The sequence below is a fragment of the Camelina sativa genome, chromosome 16 (genome assembly GCF_030686135.1).
Source record: "Camelina sativa cultivar CO46 ecotype springtype chromosome 16, ASM3068613v1".
NCBI lineage: Eukaryota > Viridiplantae > Streptophyta > Magnoliopsida > Brassicales > Brassicaceae > Camelina > Camelina sativa.
The window spans coordinates 29,740,653-29,767,697 of NC_141895.1; the positions used below are offsets into that span (position 1 = coordinate 29,740,653).

General features: G+C 34.9%; 8 protein-coding genes across 10 annotated transcripts; 2 read left to right on the plus strand and 6 right to left on the minus strand.

Annotated features, from left to right (window-relative positions):
* Positions 1-300: 300 nt before the first annotated feature.
* LOC104752826 (anthocyanidin reductase-like) lies at positions 301-26,281 on the minus strand. Of its 2 annotated transcripts, XM_087493047.1 has the most exons (7): positions 26,245-26,281; positions 1,784-2,015; positions 1,543-1,709; positions 1,247-1,444; positions 1,006-1,165; positions 714-927; positions 301-586 (listed from the first exon to the last, which is right to left on the minus strand). In XM_087493047.1, the coding sequence occupies exons 2-7, from the start codon at positions 1,914-1,916 to the stop codon at positions 433-435; spliced, it is 1,026 nt and encodes a 341-aa protein (XP_087349173.1). In that variant the 5' UTR covers positions 1,917-2,015; positions 26,245-26,281; the 3' UTR covers positions 301-432. The 2 variants fall into 2 exon arrangements, with proteins under 2 accessions (XP_087349173.1, XP_010473385.2); XM_010475083.2 differs by lacking the exon at positions 26,245-26,281 and having other exon boundaries at positions 1,784-2,040.
* LOC104752827 (putative transcription factor At1g61730) lies at positions 2,446-4,102 on the minus strand. The gene has a single exon (XM_010475084.3). The coding sequence runs from the start codon at positions 3,855-3,857 to the stop codon at positions 2,682-2,684; it is 1,176 nt and encodes a 391-aa protein (XP_010473386.2). The 5' UTR covers positions 3,858-4,102; the 3' UTR covers positions 2,446-2,681.
* LOC104752828 (sulfite exporter TauE/SafE family protein 2) lies at positions 6,085-9,385 on the minus strand. The gene is made up of 4 exons (XM_087493049.1): positions 8,566-9,385; positions 6,969-7,115; positions 6,717-6,872; positions 6,085-6,614 (listed from the first exon to the last, which is right to left on the minus strand). The coding sequence occupies exons 1-4, from the start codon at positions 9,346-9,348 to the stop codon at positions 6,306-6,308; spliced, it is 1,395 nt and encodes a 464-aa protein (XP_087349175.1). The 5' UTR covers positions 9,349-9,385; the 3' UTR covers positions 6,085-6,305.
* Positions 12,466-14,238, minus strand: LOC104752830 (cysteine-rich repeat secretory protein 1). The gene is given in 3 exon segments (XM_010475088.3): positions 12,466-12,777; positions 12,780-12,824; positions 13,348-14,238. Coding segments are annotated over 3 exon segments (1,053 nt in total). The 5' UTR covers positions 14,192-14,238; the 3' UTR covers positions 12,466-12,613.
* On the minus strand, positions 14,882-15,799 carry LOC104752831 (NDR1/HIN1-like protein 26). Its single transcript, XM_010475090.2, has one exon. It carries the CDS (start codon positions 15,756-15,758, stop codon positions 15,081-15,083), a length of 678 nt encoding a protein of 225 aa, XP_010473392.2. The 5' UTR covers positions 15,759-15,799; the 3' UTR covers positions 14,882-15,080.
* Positions 17,553-20,994, plus strand: LOC104752832 (chaperone protein dnaJ 50). Its single transcript, XM_010475092.3, has 10 exons — positions 17,553-18,823; positions 18,926-18,988; positions 19,091-19,157; positions 19,327-19,386; positions 19,479-19,529; positions 19,632-19,712; positions 20,041-20,153; positions 20,232-20,349; positions 20,439-20,565; positions 20,687-20,994. Exons 1-10 carry the CDS (start codon positions 18,705-18,707, stop codon positions 20,788-20,790), a joined length of 903 nt encoding a protein of 300 aa, XP_010473394.1. The 5' UTR covers positions 17,553-18,704; the 3' UTR covers positions 20,791-20,994.
* Positions 21,102-22,940, minus strand: LOC104752833 (uncharacterized). Its single transcript, XM_010475093.2, has 4 exons — positions 22,803-22,940; positions 22,392-22,509; positions 21,425-21,522; positions 21,102-21,320 (listed from the first exon to the last, which is right to left on the minus strand). The coding sequence occupies exons 1-4, from the start codon at positions 22,816-22,818 to the stop codon at positions 21,256-21,258; spliced, it is 297 nt and encodes a 98-aa protein (XP_010473395.2). The 5' UTR covers positions 22,819-22,940; the 3' UTR covers positions 21,102-21,255.
* LOC104752834 (putative dolichyl-diphosphooligosaccharide--protein glycosyltransferase subunit 3B) lies at positions 22,997-24,939 on the plus strand. Of its 2 annotated transcripts, none has more exons than XM_019238391.2 (2): positions 22,997-24,220; positions 24,700-24,939. In XM_019238391.2, the coding sequence occupies exon 1, from the start codon at positions 23,120-23,122 to the stop codon at positions 24,176-24,178; it is 1,059 nt and encodes a 352-aa protein (XP_019093936.2). In that variant the 5' UTR covers positions 22,997-23,119; the 3' UTR covers positions 24,179-24,220; positions 24,700-24,939. The 2 variants fall into 2 exon arrangements, with proteins under 2 accessions (XP_019093936.2, XP_087349172.1); XM_087493046.1 differs by lacking the exon at positions 24,700-24,939 and adding an exon at positions 24,445-24,645.
* Positions 26,282-27,045: the final 764 nt, after the last annotated feature.

The following is a 27,045-nucleotide window of genomic DNA, read 5'->3' on the forward strand; positions in this document are numbered from 1 at the left end:
ATTGATATTTCAACGAAATCAAAGAATCATTATGGTTCGTCTCCTGCATCTAAGCAAATTAAGGTCGCATCGTCACTGCTCGGTTGCTACAATCTCAATAACAATGACAACATTACTAAAATTTCGTAAATATGAAAGACAAAATTTCGTGTAATGTATTTAAGTAGTCTTTCAAGTCTTTTTTACTTGAAGACTAAATATACAAACCAGCTTCTTTAGAGTAATAGAATTTTAACATGTACCTACCATTGCTATATCAACCGTGCTCGAACCATCTTGTTATTTTAAGTTCATTTTAAAGGTATGTAATTTTTATGTATTCAAAAGATATATAAAGTCAACCAACATAATTATTTAAAGCCATTATTATAGGAATGAGAAAGAGATCAAAGATCTCATATACTCATAAATTCCATTCTTACATAACAAAAATTAAGAGTCTCTAGCTTTGATCAATCCTTTTGACTCGAAGTATTCTATCATCTGATCATACATCTCATTGATCCCATATTCGAATCGAAAGCCTTCATTGATGATTTTTTCCGAAGAAAGCATCAATTTCGGAATCGACAAGCACTCTTCGAATCTGCCAGATTTCACAACAAAAATTGATGAGAAATATGAAAGAAAGAAAATAAAAACTAAAATTTCCATCAAAAATTTGTAATTTCTATTGAGAAAAAAATGTAATTTCTATTGAAAGAGATGCTTACTCTGACAACACATTGTACTTAGGATATCTCTGTCTGAGAAAACCTGCAGTTTCTGGAACACTTGTGTTGTAAGCACAGCAAATGTAGCGACCAGAAGCAGTTTCTTTCTCCGCAAGAAACATATGAGCACGAGCTAAATCATCTACGTGAATAAACGAGATCGAGCCAGATAGCTTCTGCATCTCCTTGAGACCGGTCAGATACATTTCTTTCCCTAACAACAACACCAAATCATCTTTGATTTCTTATCGTGAAACAGGAGAGGATAAAATGGTAAAATTCGTACACTTACCGGTGATTAAAGACATGGAGAGAGATAAACTGCTCGGAGGATCGGAGAGGAGAGAGTTCCCAGCGATCAGTGCCGGAATAACAGTAACGAGATCGATGTTATTCTCTACCGCAAATGCCCAAGCTGTCTTCTCTGCTAACAACTTAGAGACCGGGTAACCCTAGAAAAAAAAAACAGAGAAGCAAGTTGAGCTGGTTTATATAAGAAAAACCTATCTTGTGTCACAAGAAATTGTAGCTACCCAGTTTAACGGTTTCTCCTTTCTGAGGAAATTAATGTCAGTCCAGTTATTCTCGTTCATCACAAGTCCAGGTCCAGAAAGATTGTTGATGGAAACCGCAGCAGCTGAAGAAGTGTAGATCACACGCTTGATAGACTTCTTGACGCAAGATTTCAACACATTGATCACTCCTTGTATCGCCGGTTTGATCATGTCTTTCTGAACATTGAAAATAAAAAAACACAAAGGATAGCTTGAAAATGTTTCTATTAGAGTTAAAAAAAAAAAAAAGGATGCACATTCTGTTTAAGATAGACCTCAGGATCTTCTGATTTAAAGTTGATCAGCGTTGCGACATGGAAGATGTATTGACAGCCCGTGAATGCGGAATCAAAACTCCCTTCATCGGTCAAATCCGCCTTGAAGATCTTGAGGTCTCCAAGTTCTTGAAGTGGCCTAAGGTGAGCCATTTTCCTCTCATTTGCTGCAATGTTTGATTAAAGAGTCACCAAACATTCAAAATACTTTAAGAGAAGAAGAAAGAAGAAAGTGAAGAACCTGGATCTCTAACTGTGGTGTTAACTTTGTAGCCACTTTGAAGCAAATGCTTGATGAGAATTGAAGCCAAGTTTCCTGTACCACCGATAACACAAGCTTTCCTCGTTGGGGTGGGTGTTGAATTCTGTTCCATGATTGTATTCTGATTTTTACAGTTTAGAACAGAAAGATTGAGACTTGGTTGTTATGAGTTTAGGGTCTTGACACTTCTATATAAGAAGTAAAGTCTTCGCTCATTTGGTACAACCATTGATCAATAGAGCTTTTTTAGAAGGTAAGCACGTGTGCTTTGAGATAACAACTTCTCTTACACCTAATAATCAAAAAAGACTCGAAAACTTTATTGACTTGCTGCTTTGTTATCATCTACCAAGTTATCTCAATACTTTGAGTTTTGATGATTGTCACAAAGCAATGTAACGGAGATTAAAAGTAAAGAATGCTTTAGAAAAAGGTTGTTTTTCTTCGGGTTTTTACCTTGCCGATCTTAAAATGAGTTACATAAAAAAAGTGAAATTTTTTATCCCCAGTTTGATCTTTGTGTTGAAGTGTAGGTTTCAACATCTTTGCAGTTACTAATAGACGAACACCGAATGTTTCTGACTCAATACTACCAAACTTGTCCGTTTAATTTAACGTAATTTGCTATGTTCTTGTTCAAGTGTCACATTAAGAGGCCTCAAGCCCATGGTATTTTATAATATATAAGCTACAAATCCGAAGTAGAGAGATTAACAAAAATGAAACCACATGAAAAAAAAACCAGAAAAGTTACATAGAAAGATCAAAGGAAAGAAGAAGAAGAAGAAGATGAGTAAAAATCCTAAAATTCGAAACCAAAAGGAAAGACATTGCAAATTCAATTTTAGTTCAAAAAACCGATTAAATCTATATATATCTAATGGCTCTTCTTGTTCTTAGAAGCTTCAACAATCATAGATGTAACCTCATGCAAAAAGTCAGTCTTCTCCATCACAAACTCCAACTCCTTAGCTTGCAACAACTTCAACTTCTCTTCAACAACCTTCTTCGTCTCAACAGGCAACAAACTCCACTGTCGCTTCACATAATACTCATCAACACCGCAACCAGCAACCATTCGAACCAGAGACGAACTCTCAAACAAATCAGATTTCCTCGAACCACCACCTCCATGAACAACCAAATCCATATCATCATCATCATCACCATCTTCATCCATTTTACCATTAGGTGAAGAACCAGCATACACCAACTCTTGCTTAACGGAATCAAGCTTCGTCTTAGCTTTACTCTTTTTAGACACACCGTTAGACTTAACATTAGACTCAGTAGCAATCCCTTCAGGACCCCAAATAATCTTTGCCAATTCATAAGCTTTCTGATCATGAGGTTTAGCAAAACTAGGTTCAACACCATTCTTAACTTCTTTACCCATATACTTCTTCCTCAAACTCCTAAGCTTATCCATGAATTGATTCTTACTTACCTCAAAGCTTATATCTTTCTTGATGAAATCGTAATACCCATTTGAGTCTTCATAAGGAGACTTCCCTGTATCAGCTTTGAAATCGATCATCCCCTGTAACACAGCAATCTCATCATCTTCCGTCCATAGTCTGTGAAACCCTGGTTTCTTTACACTCTCTTCTTCTCCTCCTCCTGAAGTAACCTTCTTGACTCGCTTATTAGCTGTAGCTGAAGCTGTCGCCGCAGCAGCTTCACTCGCTGGGCGTTTGGTTCCTCCTGATTTAGCAGCCGGTAAAGCTAAAGCAGCAGACGAAGTCGGATCCTCTTTCTTCTTGAGATTCACTGAGATTGTTTTGCCAGATCCAGAATTGGGAGGGTTCGTCGATTCAGAGTCCGAATCTGTTTCAGTCTCCGATCCAGAATCCGATTCTGCGACGACGGTGGATTTAGATGAAGCGGCGGCGGCGGCGGAGGCGAGGGATTTGATTGGAGCTTTGGAGGATTCGTCATCTTCAGATGAAGAAGAGTCGTCTGAAGGCTCACCAGCTTCTGAAGTATCGATGTCGTCGTCGTCGCTTGAAGAAGCGGATGGTGGGTCTTCCAAAGGATTGAGCTTTTTCGTCATTGGAGCTGTGAAAAGATCGAAATCGAGAGAAAGAGAAGGTTTTTAGGGTTTGTGAGAGCGTGAGGAGGAGACGACGGCAAGAGAAAGGGTGAAGGAGAGGAATATAAAAAGGTGTGAGCTTTTTAAGTTTTTAAGTGTTTGCTGTCTTCCATCCAATAGATCTTTTATTTTTATTTTAGGGTTTTTAAAATAATTATTTATTGGGTAATTTCTTTTTTACTTTTGGGTCAAAGAAATTCGGAAATTAAATAGTTTCGTCGCTTCGGAAAATATATTTTGTTTCAATGGAATATGACTTTTTGGAATTTATTACCTTCAAATCATTAAGAAAGATTAACACATAATCGTTTACACCGCCGATAAAGATTAAACATTAGTTATTACTCTTTTGTAGCAGATTAAGGTGTGTGTAAATTATTTGGGCATTAGCTTTGTTCATCCCTAACTTATATTCTTCTTTTATCTGAAGTAAGTCCAAGATGTGTAAAATGCACATGAATCACTAACAGGCCTAGAGCCCATTTTTCCCCAGACACAATTAGCTCACAAAAAAAAAAACATGAGACTCGTGAATCGTGATGAACACCATGGTCCATGACTTTTTTTTTGGTAGGAACACCATGGTCCATGATTGTTGGTTGTCTTTTCTTTTTTTCTTTTTGGGTATGAATGTAAAATTTATTTAGTGTACCATAAAAAATTGTTTTATATTAAATGCGTCCATGGTTTTTATTGTTTTGAATAAAGGAATTTTAAAAAAAAAAACAACCAGAACCAGAGACGGAATCCGTCTGCATAATTTGGTTGGTTGCAATTTGCAAATCCTTTAACGAGAGAGACAATTTGGAACCATACGATCAATGTTGGTTTGATTTTTTTATCACTTCAGGTTAGTCATTTGAACAAGTTTAATTTTCTTTGTTATTGGTCAATAACTTAAGTAATAAATCGACTTTTGTAAATGATTTTTCACTGGTCCAAAACATAACATGTGAAGTTAAAGAAATATGGTTCAATGCATGATCCTTGTCTTGTCCCACAAAACGCCATACTCTTGTGCTCTCAAGTACATTCAATATATGATACCAAAATTGTTCAACAATATTGTAAACCAAAAAACAAACAAGAGCCATAGAGTGTGTTTGAATTTACCGCTTTACCATCATTCTAGGTAATACCTCTCTTCTTCTTTTTTTTTGCTTTTGGTTTTGGTTTCTCTTGTAGTGTCGAGTACGATTCATACAGAGACAACCTCTTGTACAATTCAGTCGGGAACCCTAAGCATCTCCAACACCAACTTTGTTCACCAAAAATCCAACTGAGTTGTTGTTGTTGGAGCTGATTTGATTTTTGTGTTAGAATTATGACTTTCAACTCCAGGAGATGAAATTTAGTTGGGATTATAGCCACGACCTCAACAGAGTCTTAAAATCATGGGATGACTTAGACAAGATCATCGTCTAGGATTTTCCAGGATTTTAGGGTTCTGCTGATGGTTATGGCTTTAACCTGAGTCTTTGTTTGCCTACAAAACTGACACTCCAAGGCTACCTTAGATGTTCATTAAGGCACCAAAGGTATTGTCCGAATTGGCTCTATTAATATGACTTACACTCTGTAAGCTCGAACTCGTTAACATCGACTTGTTCCTCTGTTTTTGCTCTGTTTTTGTTTGTGTTTCTGTTTCTGAGTGGCACCAAAACCATTTTTTCTCTTCTCGAGCTTGGTTTCTTCAAACCCACCTCAAATTCTCCAATTCCACCAGAATCCTAAAAATCCTAAACCTCGTCCACTGGAACTCATCCGGATTGTTGTTGTTGGAGATACTCAAAGTACACTCCAACATCTCCGACAGCAACATTAGGCCTGGTCTTCTCTTTGGTAGTGTTTCCGGCGTAAGCATCTGATGAGCTAAATATAAGAGTACTTATGACAGGTCTCTTTTAATCTTATGCTTATAATTCGCTTTATAACCAAGAAACCAGTTTAGCTTATGTTGTTTTGATTTCTTGGGTCAAAAGGAACCGATTGTGAGAGTTGATCTTTGTTGAGAAGAGTGTCCCCAAGTGCTTTAATCCAAGAACTTTTTTTTATTTATGAGTAACTCAAAAGTATAGTTCAAATTTCCTTCTCGTAAAAATAGAGTTGCCAGATTACCAAAAGCGGCAATTGTGGACAGTAGTATTATGACAATTATAACTTATATAATTTGATATTAAAATCTGAGTTTAGGTCCACAACATAACTTATTTTGATCATATATATTCGAATGCACGAGATGTGCATTCTGAATAGTGAATTTAAAATCATACAAAAGAAAGAAATAGAGAGCTTTCTTAACTTCTAAATGACAAGATGAATGAAAGAGCAAAAACAGGATGATATGATGATATACACATCTATTGTGAAATAATATTTAACCAAAGAAACCAGATTTTTTTTTTTGTCTCAACATGGTAACTTGAAACCCATGTAACGACCAGAGACATAATCATTCCAAACATCAAGAGCTCCGTAGCTTGTCATCAACACAATGCTCAATGCCATGACGATACCAACCGAAAACACGATGATGGAAGCCCTTCCATACTCGATTATAACCTTTTGAACCACCTTTAGTCCCACGAGTGACGCCACAAAACATATAACCGCGAATATACTTGCGGTTCCAGTATGTTCCATGCCTAGTAATAAGTATTGGATCGCAGACATTGTTGATGAAAACAGAACCATGAAAGAACATGTCGCTGCAGTTACCTATATAACAAACAACAACAAAAAGAACAGAGTGATTTTAACTTTAAGCCTAAGAAAAAAAGAAGCAAAGTATTTTCGGATCGAGCCAAGAACTTGAACTACCTCGGGAGCGATACCGACTTGAAGAAGAAGAGGACTAATGAGCATTCCACCTCCAATACCGAAAACACCACCCAAAACTCCAGCTAAAAGAGCCATTACAGGAAACAAACACTTGTTTGATCTTGCTCCATCATTTGATCTCATATCTTCTACATCCTGCAACCACAAAATTGTTTTCGGACATTCATCAATTCTCTGTCTTTTCGAAAACTAATCAAGTGTTTGTTGGAGTTACGTTTTGTGGAATCGAACCTTTACTGAGACTTGGTAATCGGATGATTGTTGGCTTTGAACATTGTCACTGAAGCAAATCCAAAGAGTGAAGAAGAGAGTGAGTGGTATTTGAGTCGATGAGAGGAGCCAGTAAGTGATTCCACATGGCTCGATCGATATGATTCCCTGAATTTGCAAAGTATGAACTGTTAATAAACCAACATAATAACTCTAGTTAATCTTATTTTGGTTTGTGGTTACACTAAAACATGTTTGATATGGTTTTGGTTCTAATGTAATCAGTCGGATTATTAATTTATAATCATGGCGGTTTGAGTTTGTTTTAAACAGCATAGTTTGATCCGGTTTAGTTTTTTTTGTTTGTTATGGTTTTCCCCAAAATTGGTTTATGAGAAAAACAAAAATGAAGTCGAATCCAAACGAAAGTGACAAAAAAAATCTGGACGGTTCAAAAGAGATTGTTTGTATCTAGATTTTCAAAAAGAGAATCTACCCTACCCATAATAATAATAAAATAGAAATGAACCTATAAAAGTTCTAAAAATAATGTAGATATCTATTTTGTAACCTAGAAATGTCTATTTTATATATACATTTGTAATATATAATATAGACATTTTATACATCTTGTAATATATAAAATGTCACTTGAGAAAGTACAATAAAATAGTAGCCCAAAGCATCTTTGAAAGGGTAAAAGGAATCTAAAAAAGTGCAATGACTGACTCTTAGGAAACGATCGTAGGAAGAAAAAGACACGTAAGTATTGTTCTTTTTTTTTTTTTGTCGTGCTCGTAAGTATTGTTTCACTTACGACCGATCTCAAAAAACCAAAACATTATTGATGATGACCTGTCTTTCACGTGAACAGGTTCGCTATCGCTTTTATATATATAAAAAAATGTTCTCTATCATTTTCCAAACGCATCTTCACCACGTGATGATACCACAAATTTAAAGAAAGAAAAGATATATGTCATGAAGGTAGATGAGAACAATTCAAACGTGTTTCATTTACTCCTCATTAAATCTTAGTCGTAAAGTTCACCTAATTACACCATTAACGTGTTTTTGACATATCTGTATAATCCTAGTTTAAGCAAAAATAAATTAATTGATATATGAAAATGAAACTCAAAATTAGCTTTAGAATACACGATTTTTATCTTACAGAATCATTATTTTATCATGACATGTTCTTTTTTTCCTTTAATGGTAAGAAAATTCTTTTCAAGAAACAGTTTTAGAAGTTTCGGTTAGAGAAGGTACATATAAGTGAAATGAGATATACAAATTATCCAATCCAAAAAAAAATGTGTAACCAAAAAAACTGATGGTAACTTGTAAAAAAATTCAACACAACGAGAAAAAATGTAGTTTCATGTATATTGAGATAATCATGAAAACCAAATAATTTTTATTTCTGGATAAAGTTTCAAGCCTTTTTGGCTTTTTCTTTCCTTAAAAATACTGTGTTTTGTTGTCTGTCTCTAGTCTATTTTGTCAATTCCAAATTTTGAACTTTTAAGCAGATCTAAAAAGTCATTAAATACGGTTCATTAAATGTAACAACTACTTACTAATAATTGAAATTAAATGAAAAACTTTTAATTACCTCGCCGTATTTGTTTCCACGAAGAAGATAAACCGCAAAGTAAGATAACCAAATAATCACCAAAACTCCAAGCTTAATCCATGGAAACCTCTTTGGTCTCTCATAATCCAAAAGTGGCAGTTTCAAACTCTCAATCTTCTTCTCCTCCTCATCATCTTCACCATCGTCCACTTGACTTGATGATTCTCTAATCTTCACCATCGCTGATTCCAATCTCCAATAATAAATCCCATTTCCAAAAGTCTTCAACGTGGACCACGCAAGAAACACGGCAAAGAGAATCGTAATCAACCAGTTGGGAAACACGAGATTACATATCACTCCAATACTAACACCAAGAAGCATACATGGTTCCAACAAAAGAGCCAAATCGAAATCGATTAGGGTTTTGCCACCAGATTTAGGGTTTCTAACGAATAGATTGCATCCCACGTTAGCTATAGATCCACCTGTGACCATAAAAGCTGAGAAGCTTGAAGCTGTTTTTAGATCAAGACCTGCGACTATTGTCATTATCGGAACGTATAAACCTCCACCGCCTATTCCACCGGCGCTTGAGATAGATGAAGCGAGGAAAGAGAGTAAAGCTGCTATGATTGTTGATGTTGAGAACTCGATTCTTGGTTGGTTGAATTTTTCTGTGAAATTTAGGTATGAGCTTGTTTGGTTGAGGAATTGATCTATGGGGGAGAGAACTGAAGGCTCTTGTTCTGCGATAGATGGAGTTAAAAAGATCAAGAAGGTGGTGAAGGAGAGAATCACAGGGACGAAATTGTTTCTCATTTTTATAAATGGGGAGTTTTGGTTAAGTTTCTGAAAGTTTTGGGGGTTTTTAGAAGATTTTTGGGAAGTATTTGTGTGTGTGTTTGATTTCTCTTTTATAACTTTATATAGAAGAATTGGAGAGACGATCAGAGAGAGAGAGAGAGAGAGTGATGTTTTCATTTGTTAAGTAGAAAGTGAAAGAAAATAAAAACAGAAATAGAAAGATAAAAGGGGCAAATCAACTCTTGGCAAGTGGTGAGAAATTAAAATATACACCCATTATTAGACCTTGTTGGCATTATGTTACTTTGTTCCCACCATTATTTTTTATTTTTGTTCAAATGTAAAGTAATGTATCTAAACCATACAAATTATGGAGGGGGACTTTGATTTTCATAGGATCCACTAATTTTTAAAAGTGAGAGATATTTCTAATTTTCAAAGTTTGTCAAAATAATTATATTTTTCAACAAATAATTTTGTTAGTTAACACAAGTAACACTAGATTTCATTTTCTGCAATTAATATAATTTGAGTTCATTTTACGTTGAATATTTGTAATAATATTTTTTCAATAATTTGTTTAATTTTTGAGTTCAAAGGGAAAAGAATAATATATTTTGTATCACTTTTATGATTGATGATATGAAATTATGAATAAAATCAATATTTTACTCCACCAAGTATTTTTATTAATTTGAAATAGTATTAATTAACCTTCTTCATTTTAGCTTACATGCGAGTAGATGATTCCGGATTCTTTGTATGATATATAGACAGTATACCTGGAAACTTCTGGACTTCACGAACTGCCCAGTATTAATTAAAAGTTACATTTTAACTTGGAAAACAAAAATAAACAAAAAAGATTCAAGTTTAACTTTTTTTTTTTGCTTTTTATATAAAGGTATAACCATGATTTGCTCTTTTACAAATCCAAACATGAAACACCTTTTTAAGAGATAATCTAAAATGTTGATATAATAACAATATTCTTTAATTAATTAATTTTGATATATTGAAACCCATATAATATAAATATACCGACAAGCCAAATGTAAAATGTAATATATTTGAAATCCCCATGTTCCGTCCGGCCACATGGAAACAGTTTGTTTTTTGTTATGTCAAAATGCCAACAAGCAAATTTCTATACCATAATAAAACCCACATGCATGTTAATCTTGTCAAATACGCTTTTTTTTGTATGATGAATAAATGTGTAAATGTTTAGTCGAATGATATTGAGACGAATGAGACATTCCCGTTTCATTTTTCCCTATATTAATGTAATTCAATAAGTATGTAGGTAATATTGTCAAATCAATGTAATATTTTATGTGAGAGTAATGGAATACTTATCTTTAAAGTCATGAGTTGCCTGAAAAAAAAAAACTTATTGTAATATAATGTCTGGTATTATGTCGATCAACTTGCAGCTCACATATACGACCAATTGATAATCATAATATAAATATATATCAATGGTTGTCTATGTATTTGTCTGTGGACCCCTCACTTATACGCCGTCTAATTTGATCTGATAACCTTTTCTGATGGAATTATTTGTTTTCTGATCTATACATACGTACGTTTCTTGCTCTGAACTTTTTTATAAAATTAAAAGACGTAGTTAGTTTGTATGTAAAATGATGATACGTACGTGACCCACAATCTAATTATCTGGATACGTACTAACTATGTTGATCTTAAAGCTTCACCTGACAAAAAGAGATCCTTTAATCGTGCTATAAAATCTTAACTATCCAACAAGATAACTTTTTATATAAACTTTTTTAGTTAGTATAATGTGGATATTAGTATAAGGTTTAAAATACGAGATTAATATTATTAATTAAACTGGAGAATAGAAAACTATACACGTACGCATTCCACATCACATCTACATTATAAATTATATAGTGGTCTCTGATACTGATTTTTTTTTTTTTTTTTTTTTTTTTTTTATCATGTGAAGTTTTATTTATAACTTGGTTTCACGCTAAAAAAGATACAACATAACCTAAAAAAAGAAAACTAAAGTCGACAGACGAAGTAATGTCCTCGGAATCAAAGCCCGAGGAACGAAGTGATGTCTCTGATACTGAATCTAGGAACATAAATATTCCAATAATTGTGTACAACTACACAAGTTAACTTTTAAACATATATTATATATACACATGTTGTATTTGTATAATTTTTTATATATCAGGCCATATGGAGAAATAGATATTTCGTTAAAACCTGAAAGGAGACTTAAAAAGATGTATGTGTTATCTTCCTATTTTTAAACAATCATGATCAGGTACTATGTTCTTTACATTATCTAGAACAACCTAGTGTTTAATTTTTTTTTTTTATGCAATTTAATATATTAACTGTACGTTTTGATATACTTTTGGCTTTTGGAAAGTCTTCCGGTCGAGTCATGCTTGTACTATGATTAAACTATAAACATTCAGCTTAAATGCTAACATATACGATTATAAACAATGATTAGTATATGTGCCGGCTCTTAGAGTCATCAATATTCCATTCTCATGATCAGACATAGGATATCAGATCATTAATAGATCGTTACGTTTGGTTTACGTGATGAATTCACTAATTATACTCCCATCATTTTTTCGAAGCAAATTTACTTTTTAGCATGGAAATGATTATCATCAATACATGAAGTGCTAATTTCAATTACTGATACTGTACCATTCATCATCATCATGGACATAATTATCGTAAGTGTGATGCATGCTATCATACGAAACTGGATTTTCCATCAATCAGCATAATTTGTATTCTTTAGAAATCGAATTCATTTTTGTAAAAATTCGTCAAACACTCAGATCAACTGTTCTTTATTAACTCGAATTTAAAAGGCTTCCAGATAATTTTCTTATTGTTTAATTAAATATCTGAAATAGTGAATTATATGGAGATAAAACCTTAATCAATTATGTTTTCTCTTTAAAGGAGGGGTAGATATTTTTAGCGAAATAATGAAATATTCAATTTGAGTATAAGAGAAGAGAGCTTCGCTCTTCCAATATTAAAAAGTCCACGCAATGTGGGAACCAACACGTATTAAGCTATGATCAGTATATATAAATATTAAATACTATGGCTCTATGAGGATGCGAATCATTGTATGTTGTAATTATATGTTTATACATAGAATTATGATTATTAACTTGGCGTACAAGTCATTACAGGAATTACATACTTTCGAGCATATATAAATATAACGTATAGTAACTGAAATCTGGTTTAAACAAAAGATGAGCTAATTTGGAAAATTTGATTCCGTTTTCTCCGTTGGGTGATCAATCGTGTGATTTTCACCAATATTAGGCGTCGGAGTTTCTATAGATGTTTCTCCTTCGTTGGCTTTCTTTTTCTTCTTCATGCAACAACAACAAAGTGAACACACGCAAATCACCAATACATCACCACGGCAGCTATCACCGGAGCTATGATTCTTCGAAAAACTTTACCTATATGCATAACCAAACTCTATGTGAAAGACAATGGCCGTGTTCGTTTTGTAGTCGCTGAGTCAGCGATCTGCGACACAAAATAATAACTACATTGCGTGTTAAGTATGTGGGGAGTAACACGGAAGACACCGGCAACACCTCTAAATGTAGTCGCAGCGTCTAAAATAACGATCGCCGTTATTTTTTAACCACAGGGATGACACCGGTATTCCCTCTAAAATTAGTGGCAGCGACACCTCCTCTATTTATCAACCATTTTTTCTGTTGTTATTACGTCTAAATTTCTATCGCCGATCGCTGATGCAGCGACCATAAAACGAACACGGCCAATATTGACGACAATAAATAAAGAGTTCGTCCCGTTCGACCATTCGAGATATTAGCCAAATACTCTAACTATACATTATCATGCATATACATCCTAATTTTCCCATCAGTACGTGTAGTGTAACTTTCACATGTGTAGAACACATACATAAATGACAAGACAATGAAACGCTAGAGTATAATTAGTTCTCACCTTTTAAATTAAATGAAAATGATTCGTCGGAACTTGGACTATCATTTTCGCGGTAAAGAGGTTGTGGTGGGGGAGGCGGATGCGGAGGAGGAGGGGGTGGTGGTGAAGCCAATAAAGTAGCTTTATATGTCAACATACAGTTGGTAGAGTAAACCAACGCGAAACGTTTTCCATAACAACAATCTTCCGTCTCATTATACGCGAATTTCAAGCATCTATAGCAATCATACTGATCCAAATCGGGTGTGCACTGTACCAATCCATTTAGATCGTAGACTTCTCCAAGAAAACTCACTTGATAAGTTTCCTTCGCAAAATATGAAGAGCTCGAGTAGGCTTCTCCTATCAACCGATCTATACGGGATTCCACAGTGTTGATAAAATAAGATTGATATATCATGGTATCGTAAGTAGTCCATGTGACAAATGGCCCTTGATCAAGAATTGAGAAAATCTGTCGGTTGGAATACCTGAGGAAGCATTCTTCATACCATATAATAGCTTCTTTTTGGACCGGACACCATATAAAAACATTTTTGGATGCTCTTAAGATGCATGTTTCACAGGTTGAGGAGGAGATATCTCCGCGACATAGATAAGTTCCGTACACTGTTGTGGTTGGGGAAGAACCCGAGGCGTAGCTGTAAAATCCTTTGTCGGATGATTGCGATTGAAGAACAGAAACTAGAGAATCTAGATTGGATTTGTATAGACTGTTTGACGTGTAGTTGCCTGATGTGTAACAATAGCTGAGGAGATAAGTTGGTTGTGCATTTAGGGTTTTGATGAGAAGGAAGACAAGGAAGAAGATGTACTTTGATTGATGGAGAGGGTGAGAGACCATCTTTGGAGTAACGTTGACACGTTTTTATGGTCATCAACTATGATCGAGCAATTTATCATTTGAATTGACTCTTCTTATATACATTGTCTTTTTAATAGGCACTATTTTGGTTTGCATATTCTCATTAGACAAAAATACTTATATGGTACAGGTTTTTTTTGCTCTCTTGGTCAACTTTGGGACAGGCTGTATGATTTGACTTTTATGATTAGGAACTTGATATTGTATAAATGAGAACGAGGTTGCAAACTTAAAATCAAAATAATATTGAATTATCTTAGGATCCACACGTTACATTATTTGACTATTGAAAATCGTCAAATTTAGCATAAGTTTTTTTTTCCCCATTTTAATATATATTCCTAAATTGAGTTTTTCTTCTTTCTTTCAAATTACTTATTTATTAGCAAGAGATAGATGGGTTTATTTACTAGTAAAAACTTCAATATAAATTTTCCAATTCTTTTCTTATTACCTATTTTATTCAGTTATTGTGAAGAGCATAATTCAATCACTCAAATTAAACACAATAATCCATGATGTCAAGTTCTAACTTCTAAGACGTGACAACATAAGCATAATTGTTTTTTGCCAAAGTATAAATTAAACGTAAATTATGTAAATGATTAGCAGATTAGGTCACACGATAAGATTATATAAACACTAATGTCGGCCGTCAACGAAAACAAAAAAACTAACGTCGAATCATAGATAATGGTTAACTTAAAAGAATCATACAGGTCATCATGGGGCGAATGTTACAGCCAAACTGAATACACATGAAAACAATATTCTTTGAATAATTTTCTAATCATTCAAACAAAATTTTTATTAAGATGTTAAACAAAGATCCATGTAGTAAAATTATTATGGATGAAACATATATTGTTCAAGTGAAATAAAGCGGACATTTTTTGTCTTTAGTCCCACTCAACAACATTCCATCCCAACCAACCTCAACATAACAGTTCGCGTTCATCTTATGGCTCTTACTGTGCCATGTGTAAACCTTAAACCGTATCACGGACCTTACCTCCAGACGGAACACTATCTTCCCTTGATTCCTGTCTCGTTCCATCTCCAACCAACGGTCCTTATTTACAGCCATTGTAGGTCCACGTAAGGCTCCTTCGATCAAGCTCGTGTTCTTCGGGTCTTGGTAAAACGGGTTAGTGAGTTTAGTCGAGCCGACCCGTTTCTCTTTGTAGTAAACGGATCCGTTCATGGAGTCGTAGTAAACGCGGACGTTTTGGTTCGGGTTACGAGCTGTTATCTTGAAGCTTATATGTGACGTCTCGAACCCGTTGGATTGACTCAAACCCGAGATCGAGAACCCGCTGATATGAACGCGTGGTCGGTGTGGTCGTAGACTGATCCACAAGATGAAAGTCACAATGCCTAAACATAGTAAAAGAGATAAGAAAATGCCACATATGAGTTTAGAGACTCTTCTTGTGAGGCTTTCTTTGACACGATGAACGATGTCGCTGGTCGAGCGGTGACGGGATATGGGTGGGGTTGGTGGGTTTGATCTTCTGACCGGTAAGGAGTCGACCTTGTTGTGCATCTTTTTATAGATTTAATGTTGGTGGGTCATGGGAAGTGAAATGAAATTAATGGATGGGTTTTATAGTTAAACCTACATTTTAAGATAGTGATAGTTAAGAAGAAAGCAAAAGATACCTTGGAAAATACTATAGGTATTACACTTTGTGAAGAAAAGAATTTGACAACTATTTATCTAAATCTTTAACAAAAGTTATAAAGGAAAACTAAGTATCTACCCTGAATGTGTACTACTAAAGAAGATAAAGGAAAAACTAAAGTATCTAACTGCGTATTTTGTTGTTTATTTATTATATGTTTTCTATAAACATATCTGATGCGGTACCCATAATTGTTTGAATAGACATTCCTTAGTACTATATTTCTATACTTTGTAACTTGGAATGTTTACAAGTAATTCGATTCTCTAAAAATCGAGTAATTTATTTTGGTTTTGGAGGATTTGAGGTTTCTTGTTGGAGGGACATGATCTCCTGCAAAAAGTACATATGGTAAGAGACTCTTATAGACATGGATGTTCTTGTTATGTGATGTGAAGAAGTGTTGGAGAAGCATTTGAGACCAAACACAAAAGATCAAGAACAGTGTGTAAGTCTGTAAGAGGTCAAAATTCTTATTAGTGATGGATTTTTCAAAGAGTAATGTTCAAGTTTTAACTTTCGAAAAATTACTTAAAAATTTCATTAATCTTTAAAACCAACCGAAAAACTATCACCTTTACAAAATTGAATAACCAATTGCAGAGATGACGTACATTGATTGAGTAATGATTGTTGTCTTTGAAGTTGGTAAAGAAGACTTAAACAATTCTCATTAGGCACATTTTCTGAAACAAGAAACTATTGCTTCCAACTTCCAAAATCACTTGATCATCGTCTGTTTTAGGCTTTTAGCTCATAGTGTGCCTTTTTGCTGTAGTTGTATATGATCATGGTTTCTTGTGAAATACTCTGTTTAAAGTGTGGTTTGTGGGCAAATCTCTTATTTAGTTATTGATTTGTGTATATATACGTTACAATAAGAAATTGTCTGACTTGTATGGATGAATTTTTGATGCATGGCTAGTAGATAAGTTAATACCTTAAAAAGACTGAAGACTAATTAATGTCGGCTAACATGAACATATTTTGATTCACTTGGATGGTTGTGTGTATGTTTCACAGCAGTTTACATGAAAATATGTTTGGCAAACAAACTTGGGAAAGCTTGGACAGAATTATATATGAGGAGCATAGAACCTTAAAGATGACGGCAGATGAACTTCATCCAGTCTGCAGAACTTTCTCAAACTGTAGGAAACTAGTAAATATTTGAAAACACAGCCATGAGTCTCAGAAATCCTCTGTTTTTTTTTTCTCATAAAACCCATCCATAATAAAAGGTAAACTCAAAACCCATCCATTAATTTCATTTAAATTATTTAAGAACCATAAAAATCCTATGTTTCTACCAAACAAAAGGTAAACTCTTTATGGTCCTTTTAAGTTATAACTTTTCTTCAAATTTCTGTATGTCTAGTAATCTTATAAGATATTTTTCTTAGATCTCGTAGTGGTATTTTCTTTTTTTTAATTTCAACCTATTTTGTTTAGTTTTTTATATTAAGAGTTATAGACATGTTGTTCTTGTTCTCCTTTGCTAACATGTGATGATGTGAAGGAAGTGTTGGAGAGGAGCATTGCGACCAACAAAATAAATAAATCAAGAACAATGTGTAAGAGGTCAAATTAGATAAATATATGGGCCTACTCTATTTGAAATTTTGCCCACAAGCCCAAAATTAAATCATCTTCTATTTTTTTTTTTTTTTTTCTCTTTCAAAAATCATCTTCAAGTCTCAATCAAATACATATTTTTCTTCTTCTTTTTTTTGTTTTTTTGACAACCATATTTTTCTTCATTTGAGGAACTACATATATATTTTTAGACTAATGATCTTTAATTGAAAATCATTACAGAGAAATTAATAATACAATATTGCATAGTTACATGTTAAAACGATTATGGAACCAAAATAATAATAAAAAATTAATCTGAACAAGAATAAATACAATTTTTTATTAATCCTATTATTTCGCACGATAAGACTCAATTATTTAAGAACCATAAATAATATATTAACGTAACATTACATTACACTTGTGTTTAGTCCTGGGCAGTTTAACCGAACCGAATGGACCGAACCGAAACCGAACCGAAATTTCGGTTCTGGTTCGGGTTCGGTTAGAGGGAAATAACCGAATGGATAGAGTTTAAAGTATCCATGGATATCGGTTAGTAACCGAACCGAACCGATATCCATTCGGTTATCCGAATAGATCCGAATAAAATTAAATTCATGTTAAAACTGCTATTGTAGGGACTCGAACCAAAGATCTGTGGGCATTCAAGGAATGTTGCAACCACTACACCACCGAGATAATTTAACAAGTCGATGCATTTTGAATTAATAAGGCAATAACATTTAAACTAAAAAAACTGAAACCAGAACTGAACCGATATCATATAAATTTAGACCAAAAAATTAAAATATTTCAAATAACCAGAAAATTTTTAGATATTTTTGACAAAAATTTATCACATTTTTATTCAAATTTAATAACTTTAGAAAAAGTTATATTATTATGGATATCCGGAACCGAACCGAAAATAACCGATACCAAACCGAACCCGAACCGAAATAGTAAATTAATCGAATGGATCCTAAACTCATATATCCGAAATATCCGGAACCGAATGGATATATCCAGAACCGAACCGAATACCCAAAGGCCCAGGACTACTTGTGTTGTTGGACCATTCACAAAAACAAAAACAAAAACAAAAACAAAAAAACTCTCAATTTCTGTTTTCTTATAAAGCAACAAAATACAAAAACAAAAACAGAAGGCCCAAAAGAGTACTTTCACCTCCTCCCAATTCGCCGACGACGACGACTAATCCAGGAATGGCGCCGCCGGTGACGAAGCGGTGGTGCTGGGCTCTGATTCTTATCCTTCTCTCCTTGTTCGTCCAATCTTCGACGGCTATTTACTGCGGTGCTGAAGATTGCTATGCTCTCCTCGGGTTTGTTTTTAAATTCAGCTTCCCGATCTCCGTTTCCAAAATTCAGATTTCGAAATTTCCTAATTCATTCTCTTAATCTGTTGGCATTTCTCTCGATTTCAGTGTCGCTCAAGATGCGAACGCATCTGATATCAAGAGATCTTATTATAAGCTCTCTCTTCAACAGTAAGGATTTTTTTTTTTTTTGTGTTTAGACATTTGTTGTATTTGATTTTGATCTTGATCTTTGATTGTTGTAATTTGCTGATTTTGATGAATTGGTTTTAGTCATCCAGATAAGAATCCAGATCCTGAATCCAAGAAGCTCTTTGTGAAAATCGCCACTGCTTACGAGGTTACTTACTTAGTAGTCCCATCACATTATAATACATCTGCTTGTATAGTTCTTAGGGAGGGATGATCTTGTTTTTAGCGAATTGGTGGAGTGTGATTTTTGTATATAGCTGATAATAATGGAACACGACAGTTCTCAAATTTGTTAGCTTTGTTTATCTTCTTTGTAGATTTTGAAAGATAATGAGACTCGGGCGCAATATGATTATGCGATTGAACATCCAGAGGAGGTCAGTAGAAGAAATTTATCTGACTATATATATGACAAATGCTAATTCTTGTTTTGTGTGAATTGCTTAGATCAGTGTTTCTTTGTGTTTAGGTGTTTTACAACACGGCTCAGTACTACCGGGCAAAGTATGGACATAAGTCGGTAAGATTTTTATTGGGATGGTTCTGTTGACTTTTTTTATCTCGGGGAAAATCATTGGATCTTTTTTTTTTTAACTGATACAACTGCTTGTTGTGTTTATAGGATCCCCGTGCTGTTCTTGTTGGTCTATTGGTGGTTTTATCTGCATTTCAATATCTGAACAACGTGGCAAGGTATAATGAGGTATGTCTTAGTAGTCTATGTCTCTGCTCTGTTGTGGTTTTTCCTTATGAATGCCAAACGTATCTCGTTATATTTGAAGCCTCCCTAAGGATCAGAAGTAAACAATAGAGAATTATGAGGGGTATGGGCAACACATTACATGTAGTATCATAGCATCTCATGAATCGTAGAACTTTTGGACATATGACTTCTTTGAATGTGATTCATACGCTTTTGTGCTTGCAAAGATTTCTTAAACTCTTAAAGCCTAATACAAGATACTGTATTGTGCTTTTACAAACTTTAGGTTCGTTTTCTTAATGAAACCCTCTGTTTTGTTATGTTGCAGGCTATAGCTACGGTTAAGCGAACTCCTGCTTATAAAAATAAGCTCAAGGCTTTAGAACTTGAACGCACAGGTGGAGTAACTAACAGGAAGAAGGGTTCAAAGCAGATCGACAAGTATGCTGTTCTATTTATTTAAATTGCCTTCTTATTAGCTGAGAATGTGGCATATTATTGCAAATTTTGTTTTGGCAGAAAACTACAGGAAGAGCTAAGCAACGAGCTTGACCTGCAAATCAAAGGAGCTGAAAAACCGTCGGTCTGGGATCTTCTTGGTGTTAGATTCATTCTCCTACCGTACACTATCATCAAGGTTTCATGTTTTTAAATATTGCTGTATTTCACAGATTCCCGTATTCTCTTTCTCTAGATCACTGATTTACATTTATGTTTTCCTTGTAGCTGCTTGTATGGTACGGCAGCTGGGTATGGAGATATAAGGTGAAGAAAGCTCCTTATTCATGGGAAGATGCATCATACCTAACCCGAAGATCACTCAGTGTGTCTGCCGACGCATGGACTAATCTCGGTATCCTTCTATTCGCCTCTGTTCTCTACTTCCGAAACCTGAACCTCCCATATGGATAAAGATTGTTTTGTGTGTAATACAGTATGACTAAAACGAGTTGTGCAAATGCGATAATTTTCAGATGAATATAGGAAGGAAGATCTGGTGGAGAAAAGGCTGTGGGAAAAGCAGAATCTTGAGAATTACTTTGCGGAACTGCGTAAAGAATCGAAACGGAGAAGATAGGCCAATTATCAGTTAACCATGGAAGGATACACAGGACACAAATTCAAGTTTCATAGACACTTTTGTTACCATTATCACTCTACTATAATGTTATAAGAGAAGAGACAGTAGTATAATTGTACCGTACCAGGAACCAAAACTCAATTTCGCATATACAAGTTGAATCATGTCTGACAATGGACATGGTTCGGTTTTGACTCTCAATTTTGTTTAAACCAATTTCGCTCAGTACAAATCTATCTTTGATACTTGAATTTGAGTTCTAAAGCGAAAACATTACGACTTTCTGATCAGTCAATCAAGATACACAGTGAAACAAACAAGATCTCGTTGTTACATTAAAAACGAAGAAAACTGTTACAATGGATACATAAGTGAGATGATAACAGAAAGATAGTTTGTCTCAGTTATACAAAGTTGACATCAAAGGGATTGAAACTAAAATGTGAACGCTTGTGGAGTTGTTTATACATTGCTTTGCTTATACATCTTGGTGTCCAGCACTTGCTTCCCGCACATTGTGCACACTCCTGCACAACAATGAAGAGCCAATTCCATCACTTATTGAGTTACTCTATTATAATATTGCTATCTAAGAATTTGTTTCAGCGAAACATAAGTATTTACTATTTACCTTTGCTATAAGCACATGTGTGACAGTATTTACCATCTTGATGCACTTGCTGCTTGCAGATCATGCACTTCGTGGTACAGGTGCCATAAGGTGTCCATCTATACAACAAACAAAAATCACAAGACAAAATCAGAAGCAGAAAAGAAAAATAACAACAAGAGCCCCACGTTTTAAGCGGTTTATTCTAACTAGTTCTTCGAAAACAAATACTACTACTAAACATTTACTGATGATTCGTAGAAGAGCCTAAAGGAAACAAACCAATAACTCGACTAAAAGGGAGACACTACAAACATCCCAAATTAAATATCACTATCTCTATGAGAAGTTCTACAATTACTCATGATTCTTAGAAGACCATAGAGGAAAACAAACCAATACACAACTCAAAAAGACAATATAAACATCCCACAACTTAAAAATTCATCGCTAAGCTCATAAGAACTTCTACTGTTCTACATTCACTAATGATTCTAACAAAAACCTGGAGTAAACAAACCAATACTCGACTCAGAAAAGACAATAAAAACATCCCAAAGTAAAAAATATCCCTATTTCCATGAAAAGTTCTGCATTTAGTCATTTACTAATGAATCTTACAAGAACCTGCAGGAAACAAACCAATACCAACTCAAAAAAAAAGAAAATATAAACACCCCAAAACTTACAAATCTAATTCCATGAGAAGTTCTACAATTACTAATGATTCTTAGAAGAACCTAGACGAAACAAAAACCAATACTCAACTCAAACACAGACACTAGAAACATCCCAAAAACATACAAATTTATCACTGTTTCCATGAGACTACAGGAACCAAAGTACCAAACCAATACGTCCCTAACAACACACAAACATCACCAAATATACAAATTGATTGCTACTTCCACATGTTTTGCATTCAACTGAAGAACAAGAGTAAACTTGTAAGATGGGAAAACTGAAGAGAGAAACCACATTACATTACCTATTCTTCTTGGAGAGAAGCTTGTTCTCATTGATCTTACGACCACCACCTTCAGTTACATTACGAGCACCATCCTTCCACTTATCTGGAACAATCACTTTAGATAACTTCTTCTCACCTAAAAAAAACAAGTAAACATCAAAATTGAGTCAAAAAGGTTCATACTTTGAACTTAGAGACCACAGATCCAAAAACTCATATTAGGGTGGTTTCGATCTAAGAATCCAAAACCGAATCATAAAATCATTAGGGCGTTGAATTCACAACCCAACGCAATGATATCGAGCAAACTGAAACCGATTAAAGCATAGATTGATTCAATTATAATAATATGAAAATCACTACGAATTGGGCGAAATCAGTGATCTGAAAAGAGAAAAAGATGAGATTATTATTGACAATAAGGCTTACACTTATCGCACACCATTGTCGTCTTCCTCGAGAGATATATGAAAAAAACCCTAAATCGATTCGAATGAGTTCTTAACTTTCAAGTTTAATATTTGTTTTTATTCTTTATTTATTTATTTTCCTTGGCTTTGGTTTGGTAAGTCGGTGAGAATGCGTTTAAGTTTATATGCGCGAGCGCGACGATGAGATAGAATCGCGTTTTGGAATCGCGTTTCAACTCCACTCGTAGTCGTGGAGCCTTTGGTGCATAAAGTAGAACATCAAAACTCGTCTTTCACTTTTCCTCGTCTTCTCAAATCTGAGAGAGAGAGAGAGAGATGAGATCAAAATCAACAATGGCGGTCAAATCAAAACTCGTCTCTCTTCTATTCCTCATAGCAACACTCTCATCCGCCTTCGCAGCTTCGTTTCCCGATTTGGATTCCGATTCAGATCTCGTCAACGAACTTGTTTCGCTCAGATCAGCCACCGAATCAGGCGTAATCCACCTCGACGACCATGGGATCTCTAAATTCCTCACCTCTGCTTCCACTCCTCGTCCTTACTCGTTACTCGTCTTCTTCGACGCTACTCAACTCCACAGCAAAACCGAGCTTCGTTTACAAGAGCTCCGTCGCGAGTTCGGCGTCGTCTCCGCTTCGTACGTCGCTAACAACAATGGATCTGAAGGAACCAAGCTCTTCTTCTGCGAGATCGAGTTCTCCAAGTCTCAGTCTTCGTTTCAGCTCTTCGGCGTTAACGCTTTACCTCACATCCGTCTCGTAAGTCCTTTTATATCGAATCTCCGTGATGAATCTGGTCAGATGGATCAATCTGATTACTCTAGGTTAGCTGAATCAATGGCTGAGTTCGTCGAACAACGAACTAAACTCAAGGTCGGTCCTATTCAACGTCCGCCGTTTCTTTCCAAGTCTCAGATCGGAGTCATCGTTTCCTTGATCGTTATCGCTACTCCGTTCGTTATCAAACGGATCCTGAGAGGAGAAACACTTCTTCATGACCATAGACTTTGGTTAGCTGGTGCTATCTTCGTTTACTTCTTTAGCGTTGCTGGTACAATGCACAACATTATCAGGAAAATGCCTATGTTTCTTCAAGATCGTAACGATCCGAATAAGCTTGTCTTCTTTTACCAAGGATCTGGGATGCAGCTTGGAGCTGAAGGTTTCGCTGTTGGATTCTTGTATACTGTTGTTGGATTGCTATTGGCGTTTGTTACTAATGTGCTTGTTCGAGTGAAGAATCTTAATGCACAGAGACTGGTTATGCTTTTGGCTTTGTTCATATCGTTCTGGGCTGTGAAGAAAGTTGTTTACTTGGATAATTGGAAGACTGGATACGGTATTCATCCGTATTGGCCATCGAGTTGGCGTTAGATTTCGTCACACTCTTGAGGAGTGTGGTCTGGTTACAACAAGGTAATGGATTTAGATTTTGTAAAACATTTCCATTGAGTAATGATGTTTTTGGACGTTTCGTGTTTCGATTTGATATACTTTTGAATCGGTGTAGTACTATCATTTCAGATGGTTTAAACTCCTTACTGCTACATTAGTATCTTGCTAAGTAACATATAGAACCAAGAATATGGGATCTTCAGTCAATGAGATCTAGAAAACTGTTCTGTTTGATGTCTGTGTAGGAACCATATTTGGAAATTCTGATAGTGTACCACTTGGAGTTTATGTCTTCCCTTTAGTCTTGCTTACTTCATCTATTCAGAAAAAAAGGATCTTGTCCTAGAGTATAGAGTAACTGTGTGTAAGCATTATGGAACCTTTTACCTATGTGCATGTTACTCTCTCGGTTTGAGAAGGAGTGAGAAAAGATTGGTTTGCAAGTATGAGTTATTTAGTACCATCTATAATACGATAGTGATGGGAGTTTTTGTTTACAGACCGTTGTTAGGTTTAGCCACTTGACATGACACAGGCTTGCCAGGGTGGGAACCATTGTTTCCTCTTGATAGGCATTGCATTTGCCATTGAGTTCACACATTTCTGAGATCATTTAATCTATGTCAATCACAGCTCTCAAATACATCATTATGACTTCGATTGTTTGTTTGAGTTTAAAATACACAGTAGAAACTGTAAGTTTTGTATCTTATAAATTGAAAACAAGTTAGCTCCACCAACAGAGGATTTGATCAACAACAATAACAAAGCATTTATAGCAATAAAATCTGCAGGACTAAGAGTAAATTTAATAGAGATAGAGGTTAGTCCACCTTCAGATAGAAATTTGATTAGAAGATATTGAAACTGAGCGAGCCTTCATCTCTTAATATCCAAATCTCAAAGCATCTTCTTTGGCCATTAAACACAATCAAAAAGTCTTACCAATAGGAGTTTAGTGCCCAAAACCTCGCGAAACAGAGTCGTAATAAGCTTGACCAATAAATGATGGAAGCCTTATGTGTCCAGCCAGACAAGACCTTCAAATGATGGAAGAGCCTTATGAGCCCGACCGAGCACATCTCCAGACTCCAAAGTAGGGACTTCTTGAAACATCCAGTGCAGTCTTCGAGACGACACCTACTGCAGCGGTGATAAAAAGAGCAGTTAGCAAAAAAAAACTGTCTATCAAGGGAACTTCCTCAACTATGAAGCACAACCAGCCCAATCGAGATGAGATCAAAATGACCTTTGATTTGGTTTTTGTCGAATCAAATGGTTGATGAATAATTGAATATCTTCCTTCTCCTTTGGATTTGCTTGAATAATTTTGACTTAGCTTATTCGATCCATTTCAACCCACACAAAATATTGGGCCTTTGAGTTTTAGATGCACATTGTGCATGTATCAAAATTAGTTGACCACCGCTAAACGTTTCTTGTATATTACTTTTGGTCTCTCTCATTTGAGACGAGAACCTTTTAGGTTTTAAGCCACTCATTACAATCAAATTGATTATGGTTTGAGTTGGATTGACGCATGTAGGGGTTTTGACATCAAGTTAAAATGGACTTACATCGATTGACCCATATTAAGATACACTAGTCTACCATAATTTATGGAAGATACTTAAAACTTAAAAATCAAAATCACTTTCCGACGGGGATAATGGATTTTAGAACCCAAAGGCACGAGGTATCTTGAAAGTGACTAAGCATATATTTCAACCTATTATACAAAACACACACACACACAGCCTGTCTCACACAGTCACATTGTATGATATTACAATTTAAGACAATGACGATTGCATATACATACATACAAATGTATATATACATATGTATTCGTATGTAGTTGTGCGTTTATAGAGAACCAGAAAACGTGAAGGCCTCAACTCAAATAACTCAAAAGGTGTAGCTTTCGAAAATCTATAAATAAAAGATTAAGGCTAATCATTTGATATGACAGCAATAGAGTTTTTGTTGTCGCGCCTTGTATTATTGTATAGATTATGAATATATTAGACATTAATTAGTTATACTTAATATAATAACAAAGGACAGCTTTTTTTTTTTTTTGGACAAAAAAAAAGATTAGCTCATATGAGCCAATAAGAAGTAAAATCGTTTACAGACAAAATGAGATGCGGAGATGTACGCGTTTGGCGTGCCAAAGAATCTGCACTAACATTAGTATTTCTAGAAATTAGAGATAAAGAGAAAGAAGAGAACTCTTCCCTATCCATCTTGATATCGTCGATGTATATCTTGAAAGCCCGACATTCTTGAGGAGAAGACACCATCTTCACCAAATATTAGCAGTATAAAAAGCCACATCTCAAAAATTATGATCTATCATGCACCACAAAACCCAAACAAAGATTTCTACTTCAACATGCAATGGAGAAAGACTACGACGGAAATTGCGACATCCTTCATCGGAGAAATATCCTGAAGGAGCTTTCTTATATATTGATTATTAATGAAAAAATTTGTTTGAAACTTGAGAGGCATATATATTAAAATTGTTGGATGGAGTGTATAATGTAAAAATTATATGATATGGTGGAACCTGTCTATATATTTTAATGCTTCGATTGCTTTACCCGTGAACTTCCAAACTTTATTTGTCTGTTTTTTTATTTGTAGATCTTATTTTCTTATGATGTTAACAAATCATATGAAAAAATCCACAAAATATCAATAACCATGTTATATAAAATCATTACGCTTTATATATTTACCTCAGTTACACGGTAGTTTTATTTTAATATGGGCATCTAATAGGCAGTTACTGTAAATTTAAGTGCCTTTCGAATCTATAATTGTACTTTTTGATAATT

Coding starts and splice junctions, on each gene's coding strand:
- LOC104752826 (XM_087493047.1), bottom strand. CDS start 1,916: ATGGAACAGAATTCAACACCCACCCCAACGAGGAAAGCTTGTGTTATC. Junction 1,445..1,542: donor TTAAATCAGAAGATCCTGAG/GTCTATCTTAAA, acceptor TTCAATGTTCAG/AAAGACATGATCAAACCGGC. Junction 928..1,005: donor CTCCATGTCTTTAATCACCG/GTAAGTGTACGA, acceptor TGTTGTTGTTAG/GGAAAGAAATGTATCTGACC.
- LOC104752827 (XM_010475084.3), bottom strand. CDS start 3,857: ATGACGAAAAAGCTCAATCCTTTGGAAGACCCACCATCCGCTTCTTCA.
- LOC104752828 (XM_087493049.1), bottom strand. CDS start 9,348: ATGAGAAACAATTTCGTCCCTGTGATTCTCTCCTTCACCACCTTCTTG. Junction 7,116..8,565: donor GTGGAAACAAATACGGCGAG/GTAATTAAAAGT, acceptor TTGCAAATTCAG/GGAATCATATCGATCGAGCC. Junction 6,873..6,968: donor ATTACCAAGTCTCAGTAAAG/GTTCGATTCCAC, acceptor TTGTGGTTGCAG/GATGTAGAAGATATGAGATC.
- LOC104752831 (XM_010475090.2), bottom strand. CDS start 15,758: ATGCACAACAAGGTCGACTCCTTACCGGTCAGAAGATCAAACCCACCA.
- LOC104752832 (XM_010475092.3), top strand. CDS start 18,705: ATGGCGCCGCCGGTGACGAAGCGGTGGTGCTGGGCTCTGATTCTTATC. Junction 19,158..19,326: donor AAATCGCCACTGCTTACGAG/GTTACTTACTTA, acceptor TCTTCTTTGTAG/ATTTTGAAAGATAATGAGAC. Junction 19,713..20,040: donor ACGTGGCAAGGTATAATGAG/GTATGTCTTAGT, acceptor GTTATGTTGCAG/GCTATAGCTACGGTTAAGCG.
- LOC104752833 (XM_010475093.2), bottom strand. Junction 21,523..22,391: donor CTTCTCTCCAAGAAGAATAG/GTAATGTAATGT, acceptor TTTGTTGTATAG/ATGGACACCTTATGGCACCT. Junction 21,321..21,424: donor CACATGTGCTTATAGCAAAG/GTAAATAGTAAA, acceptor ATTGTTGTGCAG/GAGTGTGCACAATGTGCGGG.
- LOC104752834 (XM_019238391.2), top strand. CDS start 23,120: ATGAGATCAAAATCAACAATGGCGGTCAAATCAAAACTCGTCTCTCTT.